This window comes from Anser anser (genome assembly GCF_964211835.1).
Source record: "Anser anser genome assembly, chromosome: 19".
NCBI classification, from domain to species: domain Eukaryota; kingdom Metazoa; phylum Chordata; class Aves; order Anseriformes; family Anatidae; genus Anser; species Anser anser.
In genome coordinates, this window is record NC_139740.1 from 9,209,447 (window position 1) to 9,232,221 (window position 22,775).

The window sequence follows — 22,775 nt, forward strand, 5'->3', positions numbered from 1 at the left end:
GAAATGTATATAAGGCCATTTGGTATCGTTTGGGTATCGCCCCATCATAGAACGGAATTATCAAACAAAAGTCAAGCTACCTGGAAAAATGTCGATTTGTAGGGCAGCATTTTTTAAAATTAAATTTTTAAACAGAACATCTGTTTTTTCTTTTTTTTTAAGCCACTGAACAGAAGCTAAGTAACTAGTAGCTTTCCAAGGAACAGTTACCACATGGGAAAAAAGAGTAGGGTCAGGAAAATCTGTCTAACTTCTGTGTTCTTCAAACTGTGTTGTTCAACCTACTTTCTTCCCTCCCCTCAGCCTGTTATTCTTTTGTTTACTGAAATGTCTCATCGTATTTATTACCCACATACAGAGGCTAGAGGGCAGGTCAATTTAAAGGACTAAGCAGTTTAGTATTGCTCTGCAGATGAAAATAATGCTGATGGTAAAAGCAGCAAATCCATAGATCTCATGCTTCAGCATAAAGTGTGTAAGCTATAAGAACACAAGAGTAAGATGAGAAAGGCAAACGTATGCATCTCATGCACACGCAATGCAGCACAGCAATCTCCCCACAGATCCAGGCTACAGAAGCCTCTGGTGTGCCCACAGTCAGAAAAAACTATGTGAAGCTGACACACTGCCTTGATCCAGGGTCACACGCATAAAACCTGACAATGCTGGAATATCATCTGCAAGGAGTTGAATTCCTCACCCTCCTTCCCTACGCACAGGATGAGGGGCTACACAGCTGGTGCCAGAGATCACGCAACATGAGACACAGCCCATGGATTCTCAACCTGTAGAAATCTGTATAATCAAAGCCTTGAAATGATAAATGCTGTAATTCACTGAGGAGTTAGCTCAAAGTGCTCCTTTGCAACAAAATTTTGAAGACTCCCTCCAAAACCATTGGGATTTGAACCAGATGACATGCAGTGGCCCTTTCAACCTAAATGACTGAGCCTCAGCATGTCCTTGAAGTGCAACATCTTCACCCAAATAAATGTCTCATGAAATAACATGCTAGAAGTCAGAGTGCTCAAAATTCAATCAAGAGTTTTGAGAACACTCAACTATCTCAAGTTTTAATGTTATTGATAACTTCAGAAATGGAGTATCTACTATTCTTACAGAGTTATAGAAAAAGACAGATGATAAAGGACTACAGCTACTCTCTTCTTTCACAGAAGCTGCAGTCAATATTTAATCATTCGTAACCTTCTCCTACTGACAGTTCACTTTGCTGCCTCCAAAGGTCACAAGTATTTTGAATATGACCAATTGCTCCAAAGACAACATAATAAATACCAACCTCTCTTCATCATTTTTGTGATTAAATACATTGCTCAGTTACCATTAGCTGAAGGGATTAAAGAAAGCTCAAAACTTGGAAAAGTTAACTTCCATAGTTAACAGTATTTCAAAATTCCTATTGGCGCATTTCAGGGCACATGAAGTAGATAACTATAATGACTGTTTGAACACATTACTGTGTCAATACTCAAGTCATTCCCCTCGAACAGAAGCAACAGCCATCCAATGTCTTTCCATCTCAAAAAACACTCAGTTTCGTTACCGCATACAGCATGTGACAAGTTCTAAAAGTATGAAATATTACAGGTTTTTCTTCGTCAAACTTCTGTGCTCAGTGAAAGACATCCTGGCACTAGTTTGTATTCCTACCCTTACAAACAATCCCTCAATATACACAAGCCTTTTACTTCTTTTGCCACAAACAAAAGGTATACAAATCCATAACCCCAGTCTGGGCATTTTTCTTTAACTGAGTTGAAAGCATCTCCTTTATGCCTTCCTTTCGCTTTCACCTCTCATTCCTTTTTGTGTCAAGGCTACAGCCCCCCGAGGACAGTAGTTGGCAATTCTTTTACTGTCAGACGAGGCTCTGCACGACAGTGCTCACTGTTCAGCCTGCAGATCCAGCCAGGTTTGGCACAAGCAGCTCTTCCCTTTGGGAACATGTGACCAACTGTGTATATATAGAGATTTCTGTGTCCCACATAATCTAGACCTATTAAGGTAATAGACGTTTTTAGAATCTCCTTGATTCAGTACATAAGTCCTAAACATACTTCCATGTAACTCTATTACCTTTAAGGGTTTGTGATGAGCTTGTCACCTCGGTAACATTCCCACTGATGAACTCGATGCTTCTTCATCCACATAAAAGACGATGTTGCTGGCAGTTACAATAGCATGTAAAGATGCTAAAACCAGGCTTTTACATCAAGGTGCCAATGTTTAGCGTAAGACTTTAGAAAAACGCTGTGTTGAAATAAATATCTGAAGTCTAACCTCAAAGACACCAAGTGTGGTCCCCATGCCTAGCCAAAACTGGAAGCATCCCTCTCCATTTAGCCTTTTCTTCCTGTTTCCCCACACTGTGACCTGCCCAGGACACTTGTTTATCCAACTGAACCTGACAAAGTGCACACCCAATGCCAGGGACAGGCTCACTGTTCTGTCACATTGTATCAGTGCAAAACAGTGAGAAACTTGCATGGCCCAATTATGCTTCATTAAACTAAGCCCATATTCTCTGTGTCAGGAAGAGCAATATCGAACCATCTTAGCCTTGTGTTTCCCAAAAGATAAAAAAAAGTGCTTGCTTAAGCAGAAGTTTTACTGTGGAAATCTGTGCAGAGAGGTGCTACAGGTGTTAGTCAACTGTCAAGTAAATGCTAAGTAGTGCTTCGCCCTGGTTTCCTGAGTAATAAACATAAGCCTTTAGACAATTTAGACAAACCTTTAAAAAAATTTAATTGTTGCTACGTAGTTGATAGGGCAAAGAAAATATGCCCCTTTACATGCTACTTTAGGGGTTTGCTCTGAGTCACGAGAAGCAGCGCATCACCTCTTTGCAGCGCAGGTAAGCAAACTCCAGCAGGTACGTGCAGTTAACAGGTCTGCTCTTATAAGGCAATATAAGGAGTCAATTTTATATTTAATAGAATTGTATTTGAGAAGCTCTAAGTGCATACCAGAATTCTTTCCTTACTCTATACATTAAAGATTAAGAGATTTTTGGATTAGACCACGTCCAACCCTTTAGCTTTTTAGCACACTGTCATCGTGGCTGCATGACCATTTCCTGCATCTGGTCTTTTACAGCTCTAGGAAGATGGAAACGATACCTGTCTCCAGAAGTTAGACTCCAGGAACTTCTGCTTGCTGCTTTATTGCTCATCCGTTCCGAGTGTTAAAGCATAGCAATATTAGTGCAAGACCAAAACCAGCTGTAAGCAGTGCAAAGACAAGGGAGCAGCGCACGTTAGCTAAACAGGGAATCACCACAAGGATGTGAGAACATGCTCAGGCTGCATTCATGCATTCTGTTCTGACTGCACAAGCCAACATCTCAAGTACCTGCAAAAAATGCCTAGCTATGCTCCACCTTCAAATGTGCCAACTAAATGCTGAGGTTATCACGCCCTAATCAATTTAAAATCAAGCCAGTTAGCTCGAGCACAGGCTTAGCAGGGAAGGAAGCTTATGGAATATATGGCACTCACACCCGTTAGCTCATCTCCCAGTGTATGTAGAACTGGAAAGACAGACATAGGCTAATTTGACGGAAGGATGAAGAGGGCTAAAGCCTCTTCTGCGAGCTTTAACAAGTCAGGGCAGTCCTGCTGCCTCTGCAGCTGCACAGATGCCCCACTGCCAGGGCAGGCTGGTGCCCTGGGCTGCAACGCAGAGCACCGTCCCTGGCAGGCTGTGCTCTACAGAGCACTCCTAGCACTTGACAGCATGGCCATGGAGCCTCAGGGAAGTCCAGAGTTAGAAGAGGAAGCCATCCAAGTCTGAAATATTAAGCTGTGATTGAAGAAGCTGGACAGAGGGGGATGAAGGGAAGCAATAGCGAAGGCAGGGAGAATAGAGAAAAACTGGTAGAAATTAAGATGGCAGAAAATACAGGCAATACAGGCAATCCGCATCTTTTATGTGACATCTGTCAGAGCAATCACTGCCAACATCTTAGCTAAAAAAAAAAAAAAAATCTAACGCTCCATTTGTTATTTGGTCAACTGAAAGAAAAACAATTGTCATTTCAGTAAGTACCAAAACCAGATCACTTGCAAAGACAATGATGAAGCTGATTCAGAAGGAAAAAAGTATTCCTTCCTAGAAAAACCATCAACATAAAAAAGGCTTTAGAAATACGTATTGTGATTGAAGTATTTAAACCTGTTCACTTGATAACACTGCTTAAAGTAGGTTGAGTATTTGCCAAAATACCTTGCATTAGGACCTGTACAGACCTAAAACATGAAGATTTGTTAGGAGAAGGGGAAACAGAAAATCACAATGGGAAAGAGGGAAGAAGGGGACTATTATCAGTCTCTGCCAGTCCTTAAGTCTCAAACACACACCAGAAACGTGCACTCAAATAATGATCTTCTTGACATACCTCAGACTGTCTCAGAAGTTCACAGACTACAAAAATCGGCAATGGTCTTTCTAATCATAATCAAAAACATAGTTAAGAGCAAAGATAAGGAATATCTAATTAACTTCCTGAGGACTGTCACAAGCTGTTAAGAAGACCCCCTAACCTTTTAAAAACAATCACATTGATGGAAGCTATTCTTTGTCCTTAGTCCTCACTCCAGAGCTGAGCTTTCTCAGCCCACAAATCATTACCCCGACAACTCTCCATGCTTTATCTTTAATATACTGTTGTATTTCAGTAGATGTCAGCTGATGGCCTGAGAGCTTTGTATGCCTTTGTAACATATATACGTCACCTAAAGACAGAGATCAAAGTCTACATACACAAAAGCACAAATATCCCACGGCAAGTGTGTTTGTTTTTAGAAACTATGTAAAACTTGTTTTTTCTGCACCATCCTGATTTCCTTAGTATTTTGAATTATAAGAAGTTGGCTAAACAAAGAAAGAGGTGAAACATGAAAAAAATGCTAAAACAAGGGAACAAATGAAGAACAAAGGAGGCAAGCATGCTGAAAGGAAGCACAGAAAACATGAGACCTGTTTTTAGGAGCACAGAGGTATGGATAAACCATACTACATTATAACTGATTTCTTTATGAAGGAAGGACATAGTCACCTCAGTGATAATAAAGCCCAAGGAAACTTCTCCCTACACCAAAGAAAGTGAATGTAAGATGTAAAAGCATTTAATAAATTGGAATCAAACCAGCAGAGGTTGTTGTCCATTTTGGAGCAAAACCTACGTAAAAAGATATTCAGAATGTTTCATTAGCATTTCACTGATTTACTGGTGCCCAATACATTTAGTTAACTCAAACTCTGCAAAAGAAGTTTTGATAAAAAAAATTGTGCCATTTCTATTGTGGTAGTAACTCGTAGGGTCTAACTAAACTAAACCAAGCCTGCGAAGGCACACAGTACTCTGAAGCACTTTCAATTCAAAAGGAAGCAAGCCTTATACAATTAAGTTTGTCACTTCTTGTTTTACTTAAGTTTCCAGTTTTCAACAGATGCAGCATTCTAAGTAACTGTTTAGTAACAAACATGATCTTAAATACATTAAGATTACAGCAAATCCACAATTATAAAACTATGAAAAGTAGAGGTCTTGTCATGCAATACTTGAATGCTATATGCTGGCTGGCTGCAGTTCCAAATGACTTTCAGCTGTTGTCAGTATCAAAGCAATTTTAAGATGAGCATGCTAAGTATTACAGGTAACCAAACCCAACACTGATGCTTGCTTCTCCTTCCCCCGCATCCTTTAAACTACAAATACTCAATATCACATTCCCCTCTGTTACTAATGTTCCCAAACCAGCTATCTGATCTTTCAAATAAGAAAGGCAAAGCAATCAGAGTAAGGGGAAGAACAAGAACTGTGCTACCTAGTACTTCAGACTGATCAAAATTATTCAGAGAACATAGTATATTTATTTTAGTAAGGAAATCACTAACTAGGCAGTAAGCATCCCTGCATGAGAAAATCAGCCTTCAGCTAAAAATCAAAGCACTGCAAGTCCCTTTATGCTACAGAAAGTTCTTTAGCAGTGTGGCTATTTGTTTTTATTTAACTTCATAGACAAAGTCAAACTTGTCCTGTGTTCATCAGCAAGAACTGTTTTTTTGTTTGTTTGTTTTTTAACAGCTATCAATAAGTATGGCAAGGTCTTCTGATCACAACACTCAGTAGAAGGACAACTTTTGAAGGTATTTGCTTCTTCAACACCACAAGACCAACACAGAAAAATGCTGGAAAGAGAACTCAGATTGTGATTTTGTTTCTGTTTCTTTGAAGTCTGCTAGTGTGCTTTCAAAAATTATCTTTAAAATACGAAAAAGCAATTTTTTTTATTGTTCTGAAAGCGTGAGCAAGCTATAGAATTGGCAAAGGTATAATCAAATTAACATGGAAAAAAAACATACGCCTGGATATGAATGAGATGAAAACCAAATCTCAGGTGACAGCTGGCTACAGCCAACACTAAGAAAACAAATATCCAAGTATCAGTGAATAGATTTAAACACCCAGTAATTTTCAATTGCTCGGGATAGGACGTCTTCCTTAGATATACATTTTTATAGTACCTCGTTATAATGACCCACCTCTGTATGTCTTGAATGAAGAGCATTGTATTCTTTCTTGAGTTCTGCTTCCCTCTCTTCCAGTCTGCTAACTAGAAGAAAAAAATTGAAAGATGAATTAAAATTATATTCATAAACCTAAAAAACTTCTGATTTGTCCAGGATTAGGCAACCAGATCAGAGACAAGAATATTGTTAGCAATGAATAGCAAAGAGCAGAACAGAAAGTACATCAGTTCCTCCTTACACTCTCATCACTTGAGCTTCCTGAACACACCAACAGGAGCACAATGTTACAAACTGCAGACCCCATAAGAAAGGCAAAGCACTCTTTTCCCTAGCTGATGCTAGTTCAATGACGGGATTTTTATGTTCAAGAACAGCTTGTATCAATCCAGATCTTTTCCACACATGAACATGCAAAACCCAAGAGACAGAAATCACAGCATATAGCTACACTCAATCTAGGATGAGAGTTGCAAGCTCCAGTAAAAGTTCTACCTTGCTTTCCTAAAATATGACCACACATCTCCAGAGGTGTTTAACTGGTAGAAATATAAACAAGGTATTTTGAAATAGCTTCAAGTCATGTGCTGTGATACAGAAATTCAGGCTTTTATGCTAGCATTCACTCATGTTCCACTGAGGTAATAATACTACAGTAATATAATAAATTCAGTGAAAGAAAATATTTGAATACTTGTGTAGGCATTCCAAGATATTAAAGATATGTCTAGCAGATTAAAGTAACATTTCAGAAACTACATTAATATTAAGAGGAGACAGGCTGGAACAAACTGATTTTTTTCCCCCTTCAGGAAAAAACTGGAAGAACAACTTTTTTCCCCATTAAAACAGAAAACGCTTTTTGTTGCCAGTCTTAAATGGGAATGACATCTTTTTCTTTGGGTATTTTGTCACGTGGTATTTATAAGGATGATATAAGGATGAGTCTCAAATGCTGTAACTGCAGTTCCCTTACTCCACTTGCCATGAAGTAGCTTCCCATACTCCATTTGTTTAAATACCCCTGGGAAACTTAGAATTTGTAGTTACTCACCTCCAGAGACTCATTGCCAAACACATTATCTGAAGATGAATGCTAGCATTTTCTTTGGTATTTGCACATTTTGTCATTGCTGACTGGGTATTCTGAAAGTCATTTCTCATCTCTTTTTGGCTCCATACATCTATATTTTGGCACAGTGCTTTATTGCAAGTAGGTTCCAATCAAAAAACCTTTGCCAGAGTTAAATGCTGGAACCAAAATACACAATTGTCTGTTCACCCAGATCTGTATAAACACTCTTAGCTCCTAATCTAATCTTGCTCTTATAAGAACATTAAATTCCCTGACACAACCTTTTGCACTCTACCTATAAATACCTCACCAAAAGTATCAAATCAGACTTTATTTACACTAATGCAAGATTGAATGCTTCCAATTCTGCACCATTTTCAGACTGAACAAAAGCTCTTCGGGTCAAATAACAGGAAGCGATGTAAAAGTGTTTCCATCCCACCATATATTTTCCAGCACAATACACACGCCAATGCACAGTTTTGAAAGGCAATGCAGGACACAAAAATGACATCTAGTGAATGGAAGAATTTAGTTTATTATTTTTAGACAGACATTTTAAACCTCCTCATACAGTTAAAGGGCTGCCTATGCTAACCACCTATAGAAACAAGTGTCAAAATGTGTAATTACAAAGACTGACACAAAAATTTTACCCAGTATCTTAAAATGACAGGCATTCTAGTCAGAAAAAAAACTGCATCTTGCACCAGACGCCCATCAGAGGCATCCCAGCCGTACCTGGGGGAAGCTGCAGGCCGGGCTGCAGCAGCTCTACCTCCCCACAGCCCCAGCAGCGCCTGCAGCCCCGCTTGGCAATGCCCATCTCCGGGCTCCGCACTCGAGTCCCCGCCGTCTCTCTGCCCCCCCACAGACCTGGAAGCCTTTCAGCTGTGCAAGACCTGCTTTAGGACAGGCAAACGGCCTGGAAACAATGAAAATGCAGACTGCATTGCTAATTAGCTTCATGTTTTGTGAAACCTGCTCCCTTCCCTAGAAACGGTTTCCAAGTGCCCCGGCAGAGGCCCAGGGGCCCTGCACAGCCCCGCACCGACTAACACGAGCTCCCCACGGATCCCTGCTGCTTCCTGACGGCAACTGAGGCTGCGATTCAAGGCAACCACACCAGGGTTTCATGGAGACAACGGTGGGGCACCCCCAAACCGCTCGATACACCGGTGTCTGGGCACCTCAGCCAACACCAACTCCTGGAGATAAACTTGAGCTGGAAGATTCTGGGAGAATTACTTTATGCAACATATTTAGTGGAAGTTAATTAAAGTGGTGCTCTAGGTGCTACAGACATGCTTCTTTCTTCACAGCTGTCTATAACCTTCCTTCGTGAAGCCCACAAAAGCACTTCCCATAATTAGCTACACAGCAAACACTTTCACAAGGGTTGCGGTTCCATAATGAAGCACACTATTTTCTCCTTTCATCCAATTTTAATTAGTTCCTGAAATCAAGTCATAGAAAACAGTAGTACATAAATACAGTTACTGAATAGTCAAAGAGGAGATCTTCATAAAAATGGTTATTCAAGATCAGGTTTAATTATGAACGGAGGTCTAAAAAAATATGAGCGCCCTAGAAAGTTGCATTTCTCATTCCTAATTTTCTTCTGGAAGTCGTCTCCAGTTTCTTAATGCTCATGTCACACTTCTACAGCTGGCAGTTTCAGCCACACGCAGATGTACGCTAAGTTTATGTACCTCAGATACCGTATTAACAGTCCTCAAAACAAGCTTTTCCAATACCAACAGGACAATAAACGCTGGAAACCTATTTGACACAGAACATGCTTCCCCAAAGAGATGATCCAAACCAAACATCAGCCAACAGAGCTCGCTTCCCTTTTCCACTTAAACACCATGGAAGAGATCAGATATTCCCTTGGGATCAGAGATCACCACACTCTTAAACACAGAGGATACCTGCACCTGGTGAAGAACAGCCAGAAAATTTTAGAGGAAGACCATCAGGTTCTGGCCCCCAAACCCTAGAGGAACTAATTAAGTCACTATTAAATACACCTTCCTGTCAGCAGTGAGAGGAAGTTCACAGCAATGAAATAGGAGGCAGAAGAAATGCCTTCCAGTGGCACACAGAAGCACATTTAAACTGAATTGTTGTCAGCTCCGTTTTACTCCACCACACAAAAGAGCGGAAGTCTGGAACCGCTCTGATAACATCCACCCCAAGCAGGAACGGTGCCGGCACTGCCTAACACCGCTGGGTCTGCAAAGAGCCAGCCAGCCAGGGATCCAAGCAAAGGAGTCACATTTTTGTTTAATGTAACAATATTAAAAACACCTCTGGTGTTTCCTAAGATGTTGGATTCTTAATGGGTAGTCAAAGTGATGAAATCACTCTGACGATGCACATTGTCTGAATGTTTCAGGGAACAAAGTTAAAAACTCTCTAGCTGTTTAGCACAATCTATCACTGCAACAGGAATGAGGTTTCCCATGTGTTTTGCCATGCAAGAGCACAACCTGAAAGCAAAGTACCCACTGCCTCTGTCATAATGGCTTTATAAAGCCATTATATCCTTGTTACATCATGTGAGATATAATGCAAGTTTATTTTAAGATACTACAGGGGCAAAATGTAATACACACTGAAAGTGCCACTGCTCACAGCTGCAAGTCTACATTTCAAAAATGGAAAGGTCTTAATATTAAGTCACTGTGGGCTTTGTTGACATTCTACAACAAAAAAGACTCAGTTTTAGAAGTAAGAGCACAAAATGCAAGTACTCTACTATTCTAAGGCCACTGTGAAAGCATCCCACTGGCACACCACCACAAATTCATGCTCAAGGTCTGCCTGCAACCTTCTCCAGCACTATCAATATCCTAACACATTCAATGACCTGAAGTACCAGTCTTAACTAAAGTCCTCTCAAATCAAACCAATTGAATCTAAAAAAAGGAGGTTACACATTAAACTAGACACGCCCCTGGAGTTTCTACCACTTGACAGCATTATGAAGAATTAGGCAGCACAGCTGCCCACCCTGCCTGTTCAAAAATCAGAGCTTACCTCCCAAGTCTGATGGCTTTTACCAAGTTTGGAACACCCTCCATCTGTATGTTGTCCTCTGCCTCAAACTGCTGATAAGCCTGAGGGGGAGAAAGAGAAACAGACCTGCTAGAACGCCAAATCCAACCTGTGTGGCACCTTCAAGAGGAATGGCAAGTTCCTGCTACACCAGCCGGGACACAGATCCAGCTCACTGACGAGCCCTTCCGGGCACTGAAGCCATCTGAAAGCTCTCCTTGAACAGTTCTCATCCAGATTTGTACTTAAAAGCAAGTCCCATACCAAAGTTAACTTACAGATCAAGTACAACCAATTCTATGAGCCAGTAGGACCTTATGATCTAGTAAGTTGCTAAAGGACAGACATCAGCCATTGCCTGAAACACCAGCACTGAAGCTGCCAAGCAATTATTTAACCCAAAAGTGATAAGACCAGGAAATAATCAGCACAGAAGACAATTTTTTAAAACAAGTGGCAAATTCAATTCCCTGTCAACCAGCATCTTCAAGTAGCTCTTACCATTGTGAACTGCAGATCTACTTCTCAGTTCACAAAACAGGGCACTAAATCAGGTAACTTAGTTGTCAAGATAATGCTCTACTGATTGCAAATATCAACACACAAAGCTGCAAGGTCTTGTCGCTGCCACCTCTGGACTGTTAAAATACCCACTGTCTCAGCCAAACCTCCAAATCACAGAAATTTATCATCAAAAGCTTGACGTAACTTCAAAAAAAAGCTCCTTAAGCTTTCTGCTACCACCATTTCATTATATTAATGCAGACAGCTGCACTGCCAGGCTCCCTCACAGAGGCTGAAGTTCAAATGAACAAGGATATGTACAAGCCAACTTCTATAAAAATCAAGTCAAAAATTGGATCTATTACTAACTTCTCCTTTATTCTCTGGCCAAAATAGTGTTTCACTGAGGAGAGTTTTGAATATTTGTTTTGAAAAGTAATATATTTGCTTATACATATGGCTACTGAAGCAAGTCACTTTTTCAAAAAAAATCCAACAAAGTCAACATGAATGCAGAAGACAGCAGACTGGACTTGTGTTTATAGCCAGATAACCCAGACAACTCAGGAACGTAAGATTTAAAAAAAAAAAAAAACAAAGCTTTTAAAGCTTATTTTCTCCATTACTGCAACATTTACAACATTATAACAAAATTCAGCACCCAAACCACTGGCATGCCACTCAATTTATAAAATAGATTTACACAAGCAGTTAATTACACGTCAGCAGATTTCAACCTACTCTGACCACTTTTGCTCAGGTATATTAACAGATTAGTTCAAAGCAGACCAATCACTGCTCTTACTTTCTACTCCATTTTGGTTTAGCCTCCAGACTTGCAGCGTGACTTAGCGCAACCTCCCGAGCTAACTGTACCCTCTGCTCCATCTAGTGGACTACTGATAACCACAACACAAGAACACCAGGTATTGCTATAGCTTCTCAACATAAAGCAGCCCACAGATGCCCATAAAAATTAAGCATTGGAAAATTATTTTAAGAAGGTTAAAAGGAACCATAACTGAAGTTGTAATAGCACTGTTGTTGGTCTTCACCTTTTTCACAGCATAAAGAACTAACAGGCGAAATGCACTGCTGGGGGTATAGATGGTAATTCCACACTCGCATTCAAGCAGAAAGGTACCAGACACCTTCAGGTCTGAATTCCCCATGGCAGGAGCTGGTTTGTTTCCTACGTAACAGCAGTGCCTTGTCACAGATGCTCTGGCTGGAGCGGCAGAGCTGGGAAATAAAAGTCCCCTCAGTGCAAGAGCAGCCGGAGGGACCCACATGCCCAAGGAGCTCCTGAAACACCACCAGGCTCGTCACCTCTTCAAGTGACTGAGAAAGGCTTTAGTCAAAAACAAACGCTTGTTTCTGGCACACTTTGATGCTCACACTCCTCCTCACAGAAGGGTTCTTCAAGTTTAGTAAACGATACCCACGGCACAGTGTAGAAGGAGGAGGAATATCCGTGCCTTGTCAACAAGCCAACATAGATGAGCAACACTAAGGAGAACCCAGCAAACTAAGGTCCAAATTCATTAATCGTGAAATACAGAACTTGATTTGTTCTGTTCCTTTTCTGTTGGAAAAGAGCCTGCTTTCAGTCCTTGAGAAATACATGGGAATAGAGACCTCTCCGGAACAAGCCTTAGCTTCTCAGCTTCGACGACCTACCAGAAAGCTTTCTGGAATTCCTTAGAAAAACCACTCCGGTTGAGCCGTACCTAGAAATAGCATTACCAACAGCTGTATTTCATACCAGTTACTGATATTATCACGTGTGCAGATACTCAAGTCACGAGTGACGTCTCAAACCAATGTTAAGTTTCACAGGTGAAAGTTCATATTAAAGTTCCATTGTTAACTACACACATCTACATTCAAGTGCTTCTGCAGTGAGGTGTCGGCAGATCTCTAGCACTGGGTGCCTTCAGATTATACATCAAGATGTCCATCTCGGTGTACACTATAATAATGCTGGTATCTGGCAAGCTCAGATGAAAAAGAACACCAAACATCTGCAGAAGATTCACAACAGTAACCAGTCCTGTGTTCTCTTGAAATCAGTAAAAGCAATAGCTCTGTTTAGCATAGGAGGAAAACAAATCTGCATGTTTACATCAGCTGCCAAAACATTTGCCTCATATCCCAAATAAAACCTACAGCAAGCGGTATCAATTGCTGCATTATGTCACCTGATGTGGGAAACAGACAACCCAACAGTTGTGGCACAACGTTCACAGCTCTGAAGACAGAGGTTTAACTATGTATGTAGTTTTTTTCAAATAAAATCTAACAAGCATACTTAGGAAGTTTATGTTTGATAAACTTACGAGGTATGGAAGCATATCTGTGCTTCAGTTGTCCTGTCAAATGAGGCATGATACCTTGGTTATATTTAAGCACTAGGCAGATCCAGAAAAGAAACCAAATCTCTCAACTCCCAGAGCCTACCATCACTACCAGAAAACACTTGATCCATCCAGATGCCTTTTTTCCCCAATTTCTCTTGCAACCAAACCCAACTATCCTTGTGAGTAAGTTACCCTGAAAGCAATTCCTCCAGAAAGCACGTCCCAAAGCTGTTCACTTACACAATAACCCACAAGATATACTAGTTGTCTTTTACAGAACAAACAAACCAAGCCACCTGACATTCCCAAAGAGTGATGCAAGGAGGGAAAAGAGTAAACTTCTCTAGCTCCCACAGAATTCGCTGGGGCACTGAGTGAGCACTGCAAGGCTCACACCCCCGTTTAGTAACCAGACCGAGCAATACCCACAGCAACATGGTAGGTGCCATTGTGGAGCTCGGCTGGACAAGCAAGGCATGCGTTTGTGCTACAAGTTTTTAAACAGCACTGTGAGCCTGATTTTCCTAATTCAAGACTGAAATTTGAAACCCCTTAACACTGCAAGCTAGTTACAAGCAGAGCTAGTGGCATTGCTACAATCAAGACTTAAAATAATGTGAAACTGTTAGGCAGTTATCTAAAGCTCTTGATAAAGATGTTCAGGGTTATCAAAGACTAGTGTCAGCCTCAGATACTTGTCTGAAGTGTGAGGGATGGGAAGGAAAAGAGAAGAATTGAAGTGTTAAAGCTTCTAATTTGAAGAAGAAACACCAGCACGTCCATGCCTAGCCCACCCCTGCAATGTTCACAGGTGCCCTCTGCTGTCGAGAAAAAAATCCAGAAGTCTACTTGAGCAATAAAGCCAAAGAGACATCTGTTCTCAGAGTAAATTTTTTCTTAATACTGACAGCAAGAGCTTCTGAAACTGCCTGTACTGACATCGTCCCAAGATGAGTATCATGAAGATAAATCCTGGAGATGTAATTTACTTTAAGTTCCACACGCCACAGGGCCAGACTTCCCTGTGCTGCCTGCACAGGTAACAATGACAGCTGAGGCCGCCAACGCAAGGCTGGAGAGGAGCAGACAATGCAAAATCATGGAGAAAAGCAGCAGTGCAAAATGAGACGAGTAGATGGATGACAGGCCAAAGGGCCGCGCCACACCAGCACATTCCTGCACTCAAATAGAAGTCGCAAATCCTTACACCTTTGCTCTACTTTAAGCAGATATAAAGTTTACCAAAACATCCCAGGATGCAACTTGCCACTCCAATTTTCCAGCAGCGGACTTTACTTCGACAACCACCACAACCCCCCAAAAACAAGGATCAAGTGCTTTATATTGCGCAAGCGATAACTAGATGTGCATCTGCCCCTGCCACTCAGGCTTTCATCATCTACAGCAGCTCAGAGCCCTCTCAGCAGTGCCACCAGGCCAAGCTGTCCCCCTCTGCCCCTTCCCCGTTCCTCCGACAAATCCGTTTTGTCATGGTAGGTCACTGGTCCAGGCTGCAGCTGGCAGCAAATGTTTAAATTGGTAACGTGGTGGGTGGGAAGTGAACCACAATAGCGTAGAAACTAGTTGACAGAAACTAAGCTTCCTTTTCCACTTCTGTAACTTCAAATGGCAGACTTATTCCAGCCCAGCTGGTTGAATATGTGGCTATGAATGTAATCCCACGTGATACTTAGGTTGAAAGAAAGATTATTTTTTTTTTTTAGTGTGAAGATCACTAAGACTAAGTGTTTTCAAAGCAGTTCATTTCATTTGTAAAGCATTTCATTTGCTGTGAGGAGCAACATGTGAACTCTTTAGCAGAAGGGAGTATTATTTATTCTGCTCGAGGTTTGGATACCATCTAGCAGATGAAATTACCTTCAAAGATGTAGTCCCATGTCTTACTTGGGTTTTATTCTCAAAAAACAGTCAATTATTAAAATGTCAATAAGCTCTATTGTGAGATTTTACCGACTTGAACTTCAGTGTTATCTGTAACTTAAGTAAAAGCCTAGATTTTGAGTCAAAATCTTATTGACTTATGTTACTGACAAAAAAAAATACTTATTTTGAGTCAAAACAAACCCAGGACTCATTCTTGCTGTCATTCTTTACCAGGAGGCACCAAGTCAGTCATCCAACATCTGAACTCCTGTATCTGTATTGTATTTTGACACCAAGAATTAAAATATACAAGGCCTAAACCCCCGGGTCTGCATTTAGTTCACAAGACTGGCATTTCCATCTTTGACCCAACTCACACCACTGTTCTCAGATGAAAACAAAACACAGACCTCCCACATACTTTTAGGCAGTTCAACAGCAGCCAAACACCAGCGCAGCCACTTGGTGAATCTCTGTGATGTAACATGCACAGAAGTGCTTAAACATAAACCCTAGGTTTGTGCCTGTGGCAAAACTGCATGGCGTCTCACGAAGATGTTTGCCACGCACAAGAGTGCTTTGATTCTGAGACTGGAAAGTGGATTCTTAAGAAAATGGGATGTAAAAAAAGGTTAATCTAGTATCTATCACATTCCACTGACAGTAAGTAATCTAATATCTATCACATTCCACTGATAGTAAGTACAAAGTAATACATGAAGTATTTTCCGATAAACTGATGTTGCTATCTCAGCCTCTGTACTCTGACCCAGAAGAGCCAAGCCAGGTTTCACTTCCTTACTCGCCCTGTGCCAGGCATTGGCACGTCCCATTACCGGTGATAACAGCACCACTGTTTGGAATGTTGGTGTGGTAACAGCTGGCAACACCACAGACCGATTTAAGTGCGCAGACAGTACCAGACATAGAGAAAAAGAAATATCACTAGATGGTTCGTATCTGCATCCAGCGAATTCAAGTGACATACTTCCATTTTTGGTGACACAGGACATACAAACTGCCTTGTCTATGGAATAGAAGAGATAATACAGCAAAGTTAGACTTCTTCAAGAATCTGTATACCTGCATGGCTTTCATACCCTAGAAATTTAGATCACTGAAAAATCAGTTCAGTTGCATAATATTCATTAGGTGTTCACAACTGTGTTTACGTCTCCTTTGATCTTACTCTGCATCAGCAGCATTTCAAATATTTGTACCACTTTCATGTTGTCCTAGACAAGCTACCAACCCACATCATAAGCCAAACCCAGTGTTCCGTACAGCTCTGTTGTTTCTCAAAAGTTAGGTATCTACCCTTACTCATAGCACTGAAAACCAAACTTCACAGAAGCTTATTATAACTTAGGATGAAAAAAGAAAGCTCTAACTTCTTGCATTACAGGCATGGAAGGTGGCTGACAAGAAACAAAGGAGGAAAGAGCAGTGGAAAAGAGCTATTTGACAATTGGCAGCTCGCTTTTAGAAGCTGATCTTATCCCAGCCTGATCAGGCTTGATAACACTGTCACTGCATTTGTGCATGGGTCAGCAATAAATGCTGTATATTAACAGCCAGGCATACTAGTCTTAGGTGAACAGAAATCAGCTCAGAAGCACCTGTCATCAGTTTGACAAAAACACTAATTCACGTTAATCAACATTTCTATACTGTGCCCAAAAATGTTAAATGAAAACAAAAAAAATCAGAACCTTCACTGAACACTTAGACTCAAAGCAAAAAAAAAAAAAAAAGAATCCATAATTAGCAACATAGCTTTCATTTTCACTTTCAGACTGGGGGTGGGGGAGATGAAATGAGAGAGTATTTTTTGTGGTTTTGAGGAGTTTTTTATTTTTTTTCCTTTACCCTTTCCTCAACTAGAAGTAGAAAAACTCACGAAGTTTTGATCAACCACTGAATCCACCTGGATAAGAAGAAGCAGTCCAGCAAAAAGCTACATTATATTCATTTTATAACTTTCCGTATTTCAAACAAACTAAACATTGCTGTGTTTTTCCAAAATTTACAAATCAAAGTAGAAGTACACTTCCTCATTTTCTGAAAAACTAAATTTCTTAAAAATAATTCTGCAAAGTTTTACAAACGCTAATTAGAATCAGAAGCAGAGGTATTCCAATATGTTTTTTACTTACTTTGATCAGCATAGTTTTTTGCTTTTAGTTCAAGCTGTCGAGTTTGTGATTCTAATGCTTCCACTCTGGTCTGCAAGTCCTTTTTCTCTTGTTCTTGAGAATCTTCAAACTCAATGAATTTCTAGACAGGAAAATATAGTAAAATTAGATTTAAGTTCAAAAATAATTTAAAAGGCATAAGCAAAGTTCTTTCATCAAACAGAAGCAACAGATGCACAGTCATTACTAGATTTGTTTTTAAGTAGAATGACTTTCACTTCAAGCAGCATGTAGGAGACAATACAGAGCTCTTCACAGCAAAGACGGCACAACTGGGTTCCCAAAATAACACAACTACAGCCCACATTCAAACATGAAGGACACCAATGACATTCCAGTCTTGTGTCCGCTGGTCAAGTATCCCATCCATCTAGCCCACTTTCCATAATCACCATCAACTAAGTACCAACTTCTTCAGAGAATCCCGCTCAGGACTAACACGAACACAAATTATTTCATCCTATCCCAGCTTCACACACTGCCTGCCAACCCCGCATGGGAATACAGAAGGTCTCAGTATCCTTCGATTTGATTGAACATCTATGAAGCACACCTTCACCAGGAAGCCATGAAAACACAGCCACTGCAGTACACACCTCCCAGGTGCCAGCCAAAAATAACACGCTTTTTCCATCCCCACCCAATTGCTTCTAGTGTCCAACAGGTTATAAAATGTTCAGTCTTTATCAAATGCTTAATAACCATCTCCTCCAGTCTGTCAACTGCTTAGCCAACCACTTACAGACACTGCAATAGTGCTGGTCACACCACCTCCTGCTACCGTGGTTTACCGAAGCGTGTTACTCGACATTCTGGAGTTCACTAACAAATATCAGCATTTATATTCTGTAATGTACAAGTTACCAATTCATCACTATGGAAGTTTTAAAAGCTTTTTTCCCCTATTTATCTTAACCAAAACCTGAAGAAATTGAGCATGTCCTGGCAGCACAAAGACTACCTCGAACAGCCAAAGATGGATTAGGTCACACAGAGCTCCATTCAGCGCTGCGAAAAGGCCAAGGCCATGAAGAGAAGCTACAAAGACAGCTAATGACACGAAGAGAAGTGTACCAGAGGCCTTCGCAGAGAAAAACAGCCCAGGCAGCAACGGGGTTCAGCAAGAAAGCTGCAGCTGGATACCACAGGGAAGCAGAGAGGAGGAGCCCAGATGCTAGGGAGGAGGCATCAAGTTAAAAACAGATTATTAATTTCACCTTGTCAGCAGGATTAATCGAAAGAGGACAGACTGCCCACTTCCCTCCTTTCCTTCAGTCCTCCCAATGAAGTGGGAAAATTGTCCACTTTATGGGACTGAGCAGAAGGAGGTGTCTAACGGGAAGGATTCCCTTGGAGCAGTCACAAGGTTACCACCTATGTGACTATGTGGGGATCAGTTTAACTGGTAACCTTTAACAACCCTCAGAAGGAAAAGCGAAGTGCACAAGCAGAATAAAAGGCACGTGAGCCCATTACAGATCAGCTTTTCAAATAGTAATGCTACAGGTCATTTGAATATAACCATGTCCTGTGTGTTTCTAGGAGAATTTAGTGGAAAAAATAATTCAGATGCTCACACACCAACTTTTAATAAGCTGGTAAATTTTAACAAACATACGGATCATAGCTTCTTACCCTATGGAAGGGCTTCAGCTTAGGAGGGTCATCAGAAGAGATTTTTATTAAAAATGACTTCAAACGTACAAATGCATCAAAATCTATGTAGTGGAACAAGAGCTCCTTTCAGACAAGCTCTACATGGCTATCACAGGACTCCGAATGGTGTTCATATGACTGTGCCTGCAGCAAAAGTCATGAAACAATCGAGGAGCAGCTGACACTAACCCAGGTAGGACTGCTTCGGGTTCTGCAATTTAAAAATGAGTTCTTCCCCTACTTCCAAAAGACAGATGTGAAAGCCTTTGCACATCGTGCCCTCAAAAAAAGTTTAGGAATATTAATTTGACAGTGTATGACCAAAAATCTCAAACTTATAACTTGCTCAATCTCTTCTTTGCGGCAGATGATATAATTGTTTTGCCCCTTTTATATTGAAAATTCAAGTCAAGTCTGGCTTATTCATTCTTAGCAGACTTCCTTTTTAAGAAGGGCTTCAAAGTTAGACACAAATTTGGCACCCGGGCAAAATACCACCATGGTCTGGTACACAAAACATGGGAAAACACGAAAGAAGAATTATGAAACAGAACTGTAACATCTTTGTTTGGGAAATCATCAGAGAACCAACTAAAGTCAGATGCGTTTCATAATTTGCAAAAGGCCAGTGACAATTATACTTTTGACTAAGCAGCCGTTCAAAGCCACCAATGCCACTGTTACTCACAAAACTGTGGACAGAGTCCTTCATTATTTCATATTTCCTCTCATGTTCTTCAATTGCACGCAACAGAAGTGGTTTTGCATTAAAGTTAAATGATTAGTTAGTTTTTCACTCATTTACCTTCACTTTGTTAGAGTAAGGATTTAAGTTACATCTCTTCAAAAAACTTTTTGATTCAAGACGGATCTTTTTTTCCCTCTGCTGAGAGCTGTACCTGATCAAGCCACAGACCAAGTCCTTGAGGCAGAGCGTGTCTGCGCTGTTTCATCTCCCCTTCCTGCGATGGGGCAGGCCCAGGCAGAGCCCCAGGAGCTCGTCACCCTGCCTTGACTAAGCCTGCATGACTAGGATGGAAAGACCAGTCAGATAAGCAGTCACTGCAGCCAAGCACACTGACAGCACACTTAAATCCTGCACGCTTTCTGCACTGCTTAAAGTGAATGCAGCAGCACACATAGGAACATACTGGCCACTCGATATATGGATTTCTCATTTCAACCTGAGCTGCTAATTACACAAAATACTCAGGCAGACAGAAAAGCTAGCGTTCCTCGTCACAAGCAACTTCCTCCATAGGCCACAAAGCTGTATCTTGTAAATCTAAGGAGAAGTGAGTTTGGGGGCTTTTTCTTTTTTTAAAAAAAAGAAAAAAGAACAAGCTGAAGGACACCAATGCATCTTTAAAACAATGAGTCTGATTACAGAAGACTCTAATCTAAAGGCTCAAACTGTCCTTAGAAGGTTATGCTGTTTCCAGGCTCTTAATCTGCAATGATCAATGCCGGTGTCTGCATCCTAACTTTGATATATAACAATGTGTAAGCACAGGATATGATGCACACTTCCTTCTGCATGTGCCTACCGCTGAAATTCAAGCCTGAGATACCTTCATAAGCTATGTTTGGTAACTCCCATTTAATCCTTCCCATTTTCTCTAGGCGGTATCAACTACGTCACTTCAGACAGGCATTTGTCCGACCTGTTGTTAAAGACTTCCAATAAAAAGTATAAGAGCATTTTGAAAATAAGTTTCAGAAGTCTTCACCTAGATTTAAAATTGATTATGTCAAATTTACAGCAATAATCATTGCAATAAACATGAACTCAGATCACAAAATAAACCAGCACAGCATATACATTTTGAACAATCCCTCAAGCACATGTCCATTTAGTGACCTGGTAATATAGTACCAGAAAAATTAAACATTTATTCCTATGTGTGTCTTCATCTTCTGTTTCCTTATATATTAACTTGTTTTCCTGTCACGTGATCCAGGTGCCGTACTAAGCACATCTGATTTGAGGGTACCACCTACTTGGCAGCCTTTATTACCCTATGACGCAGACTTGAGTAACTTTTATTGCAACGATGCTAGCTTTTCAGCCAAAGGCATGCTCTTCCTTGAGTATCCTATAGATAGGGACAGTCGAAAACCAGCTCAGCTAGACTTGGTGTAGATAATGTGGAGCTGAAAACAACTGAGTATAAAGTTGATGCTATTTTAGTAAGCTCTGGGACCTGTAAGAAAAGTTAGCTATCAAGTTCATGCTATTACTTAAACTAATCTTCATGGTGGTGAATCCTTTTTTGTGGCTGTAGAAGTAGCAGCTACATATTCAATATCAGACTTGGAAAACAGCTCAATCTCACCAACAGCAGAAAAACTGAAAGGGAAGTTAAGTTGCTTGACGCTGCTAGACAGTGACAGATTTCGTCTGTTTCCAAGCCCACCTGAAACTCCTGCTAGCCATGCACACCCGAGTACAAAGTAGTATAGCGATTTTTGCTTCCTGCAGAAGTAATGGGTAAGATAGCAGAACTCCAAACCCTTCCTCCTCTCCCGCTTCTGTCGCAGGGCACGCTGCCTCTCATTTACGAGGTGGGAAGATAAGCTATGCACTACTGTAAGCAGAACAGCAGACTAGCGAGTTCCTCTATTTCTCCAGCCCTACACAAAGCACACCATGTTAAAAGTCAGGCAAATGACTTCATAGCAATTAACAAGATCATTACTACTATCTGAAGGACTGAGAAGCAGGTCTGGTACTTCTGAAATCTTCCTTTATTTTAAAGCCACCATAACAGAAGCCCACAGACAATAGCTTCCAGAACATTTCCTAGCACAAGTTCAAGAATTAAAGGAGGCAAATTAGGACAGTGGTGTAAAGAGATTGCTATTCAAACAGTAAGCCATTTATCTTCCTGGAGATATTACTGCAAATAAATACTCCTGCAGTGGCGAACAGAAAGTAAAAAGAAGGGACATTACTTCTCCACGGTAGTCAGAACAGACAGTATGGAACATTGAACTTTGTAGCTCACAGGTCTCCATTTTGCTATCAGAGCAAACAAACAACCTCCAAAATGAAAGAAAATAAAAGCACAAAGCCAATAACTTGTTGTCCAAGAAAAACAGTGCTACATTCGCGTTCCCTCCTTTTGTTTCAGCGATACAGCACCCCTCAGGTTACCTCAACATTCAAAAATAAGTCATAACGATCAATCAAGTCTGAATAAAACACACACCTCATGGACATAAAATGCTTTATGGGACAATTTCACAAATGTACAGCAGAACTGACCCCAGCACATACCAAAAAGATGACCCTGGTGCTCACCATGGAACATACCGTCTTTGATCTAATTGTGCTTTAGAAAGCCTCAGTGAGCTGTCTCGCAGCACAAGTAGTAGTTTTTAAGACAGCATAACTCTTGTCCCCTTAATTTATCATGACACAAAGAAACAGTGACCACAGTGAGGTACAAATATAACGTATGTGCAGCTCCTGAAGAGCCGCGA

The 22,775-nt window shown here is 40.7% G+C and overlaps 1 protein-coding gene across 8 annotated transcripts in view; it reads right to left on the minus strand.

Moving 5' to 3' along the window:
* The window catches only part of SPAG9 (sperm associated antigen 9), a 63,151-nt gene that overhangs the window by 38,178 nt on the left and 2,198 nt on the right, over nucleotides 1-22,775 (minus strand). For 4 of the 8 annotated variants that reach the window (XM_083805690.1, XM_083805688.1, XM_083805686.1 and 1 more), the window contains exons 2-4: nucleotides 17,595-17,715; nucleotides 6,568-6,638; nucleotides 5,168-5,200 (exon numbers count right to left, since the gene is read on the minus strand). In XM_083805690.1, coding sequence (XP_083661816.1) covers nucleotides 5,168-5,200; nucleotides 6,568-6,638; nucleotides 17,595-17,715 — 225 coding nt within the window. The remainder of the gene's footprint in view (nucleotides 1-5,167; nucleotides 5,201-6,567; nucleotides 6,639-17,594; nucleotides 17,716-22,775) is intronic. The other 4 variants (XM_083805691.1, XM_083805689.1, XM_083805687.1 and 1 more) reach the window with 1 other exon arrangement.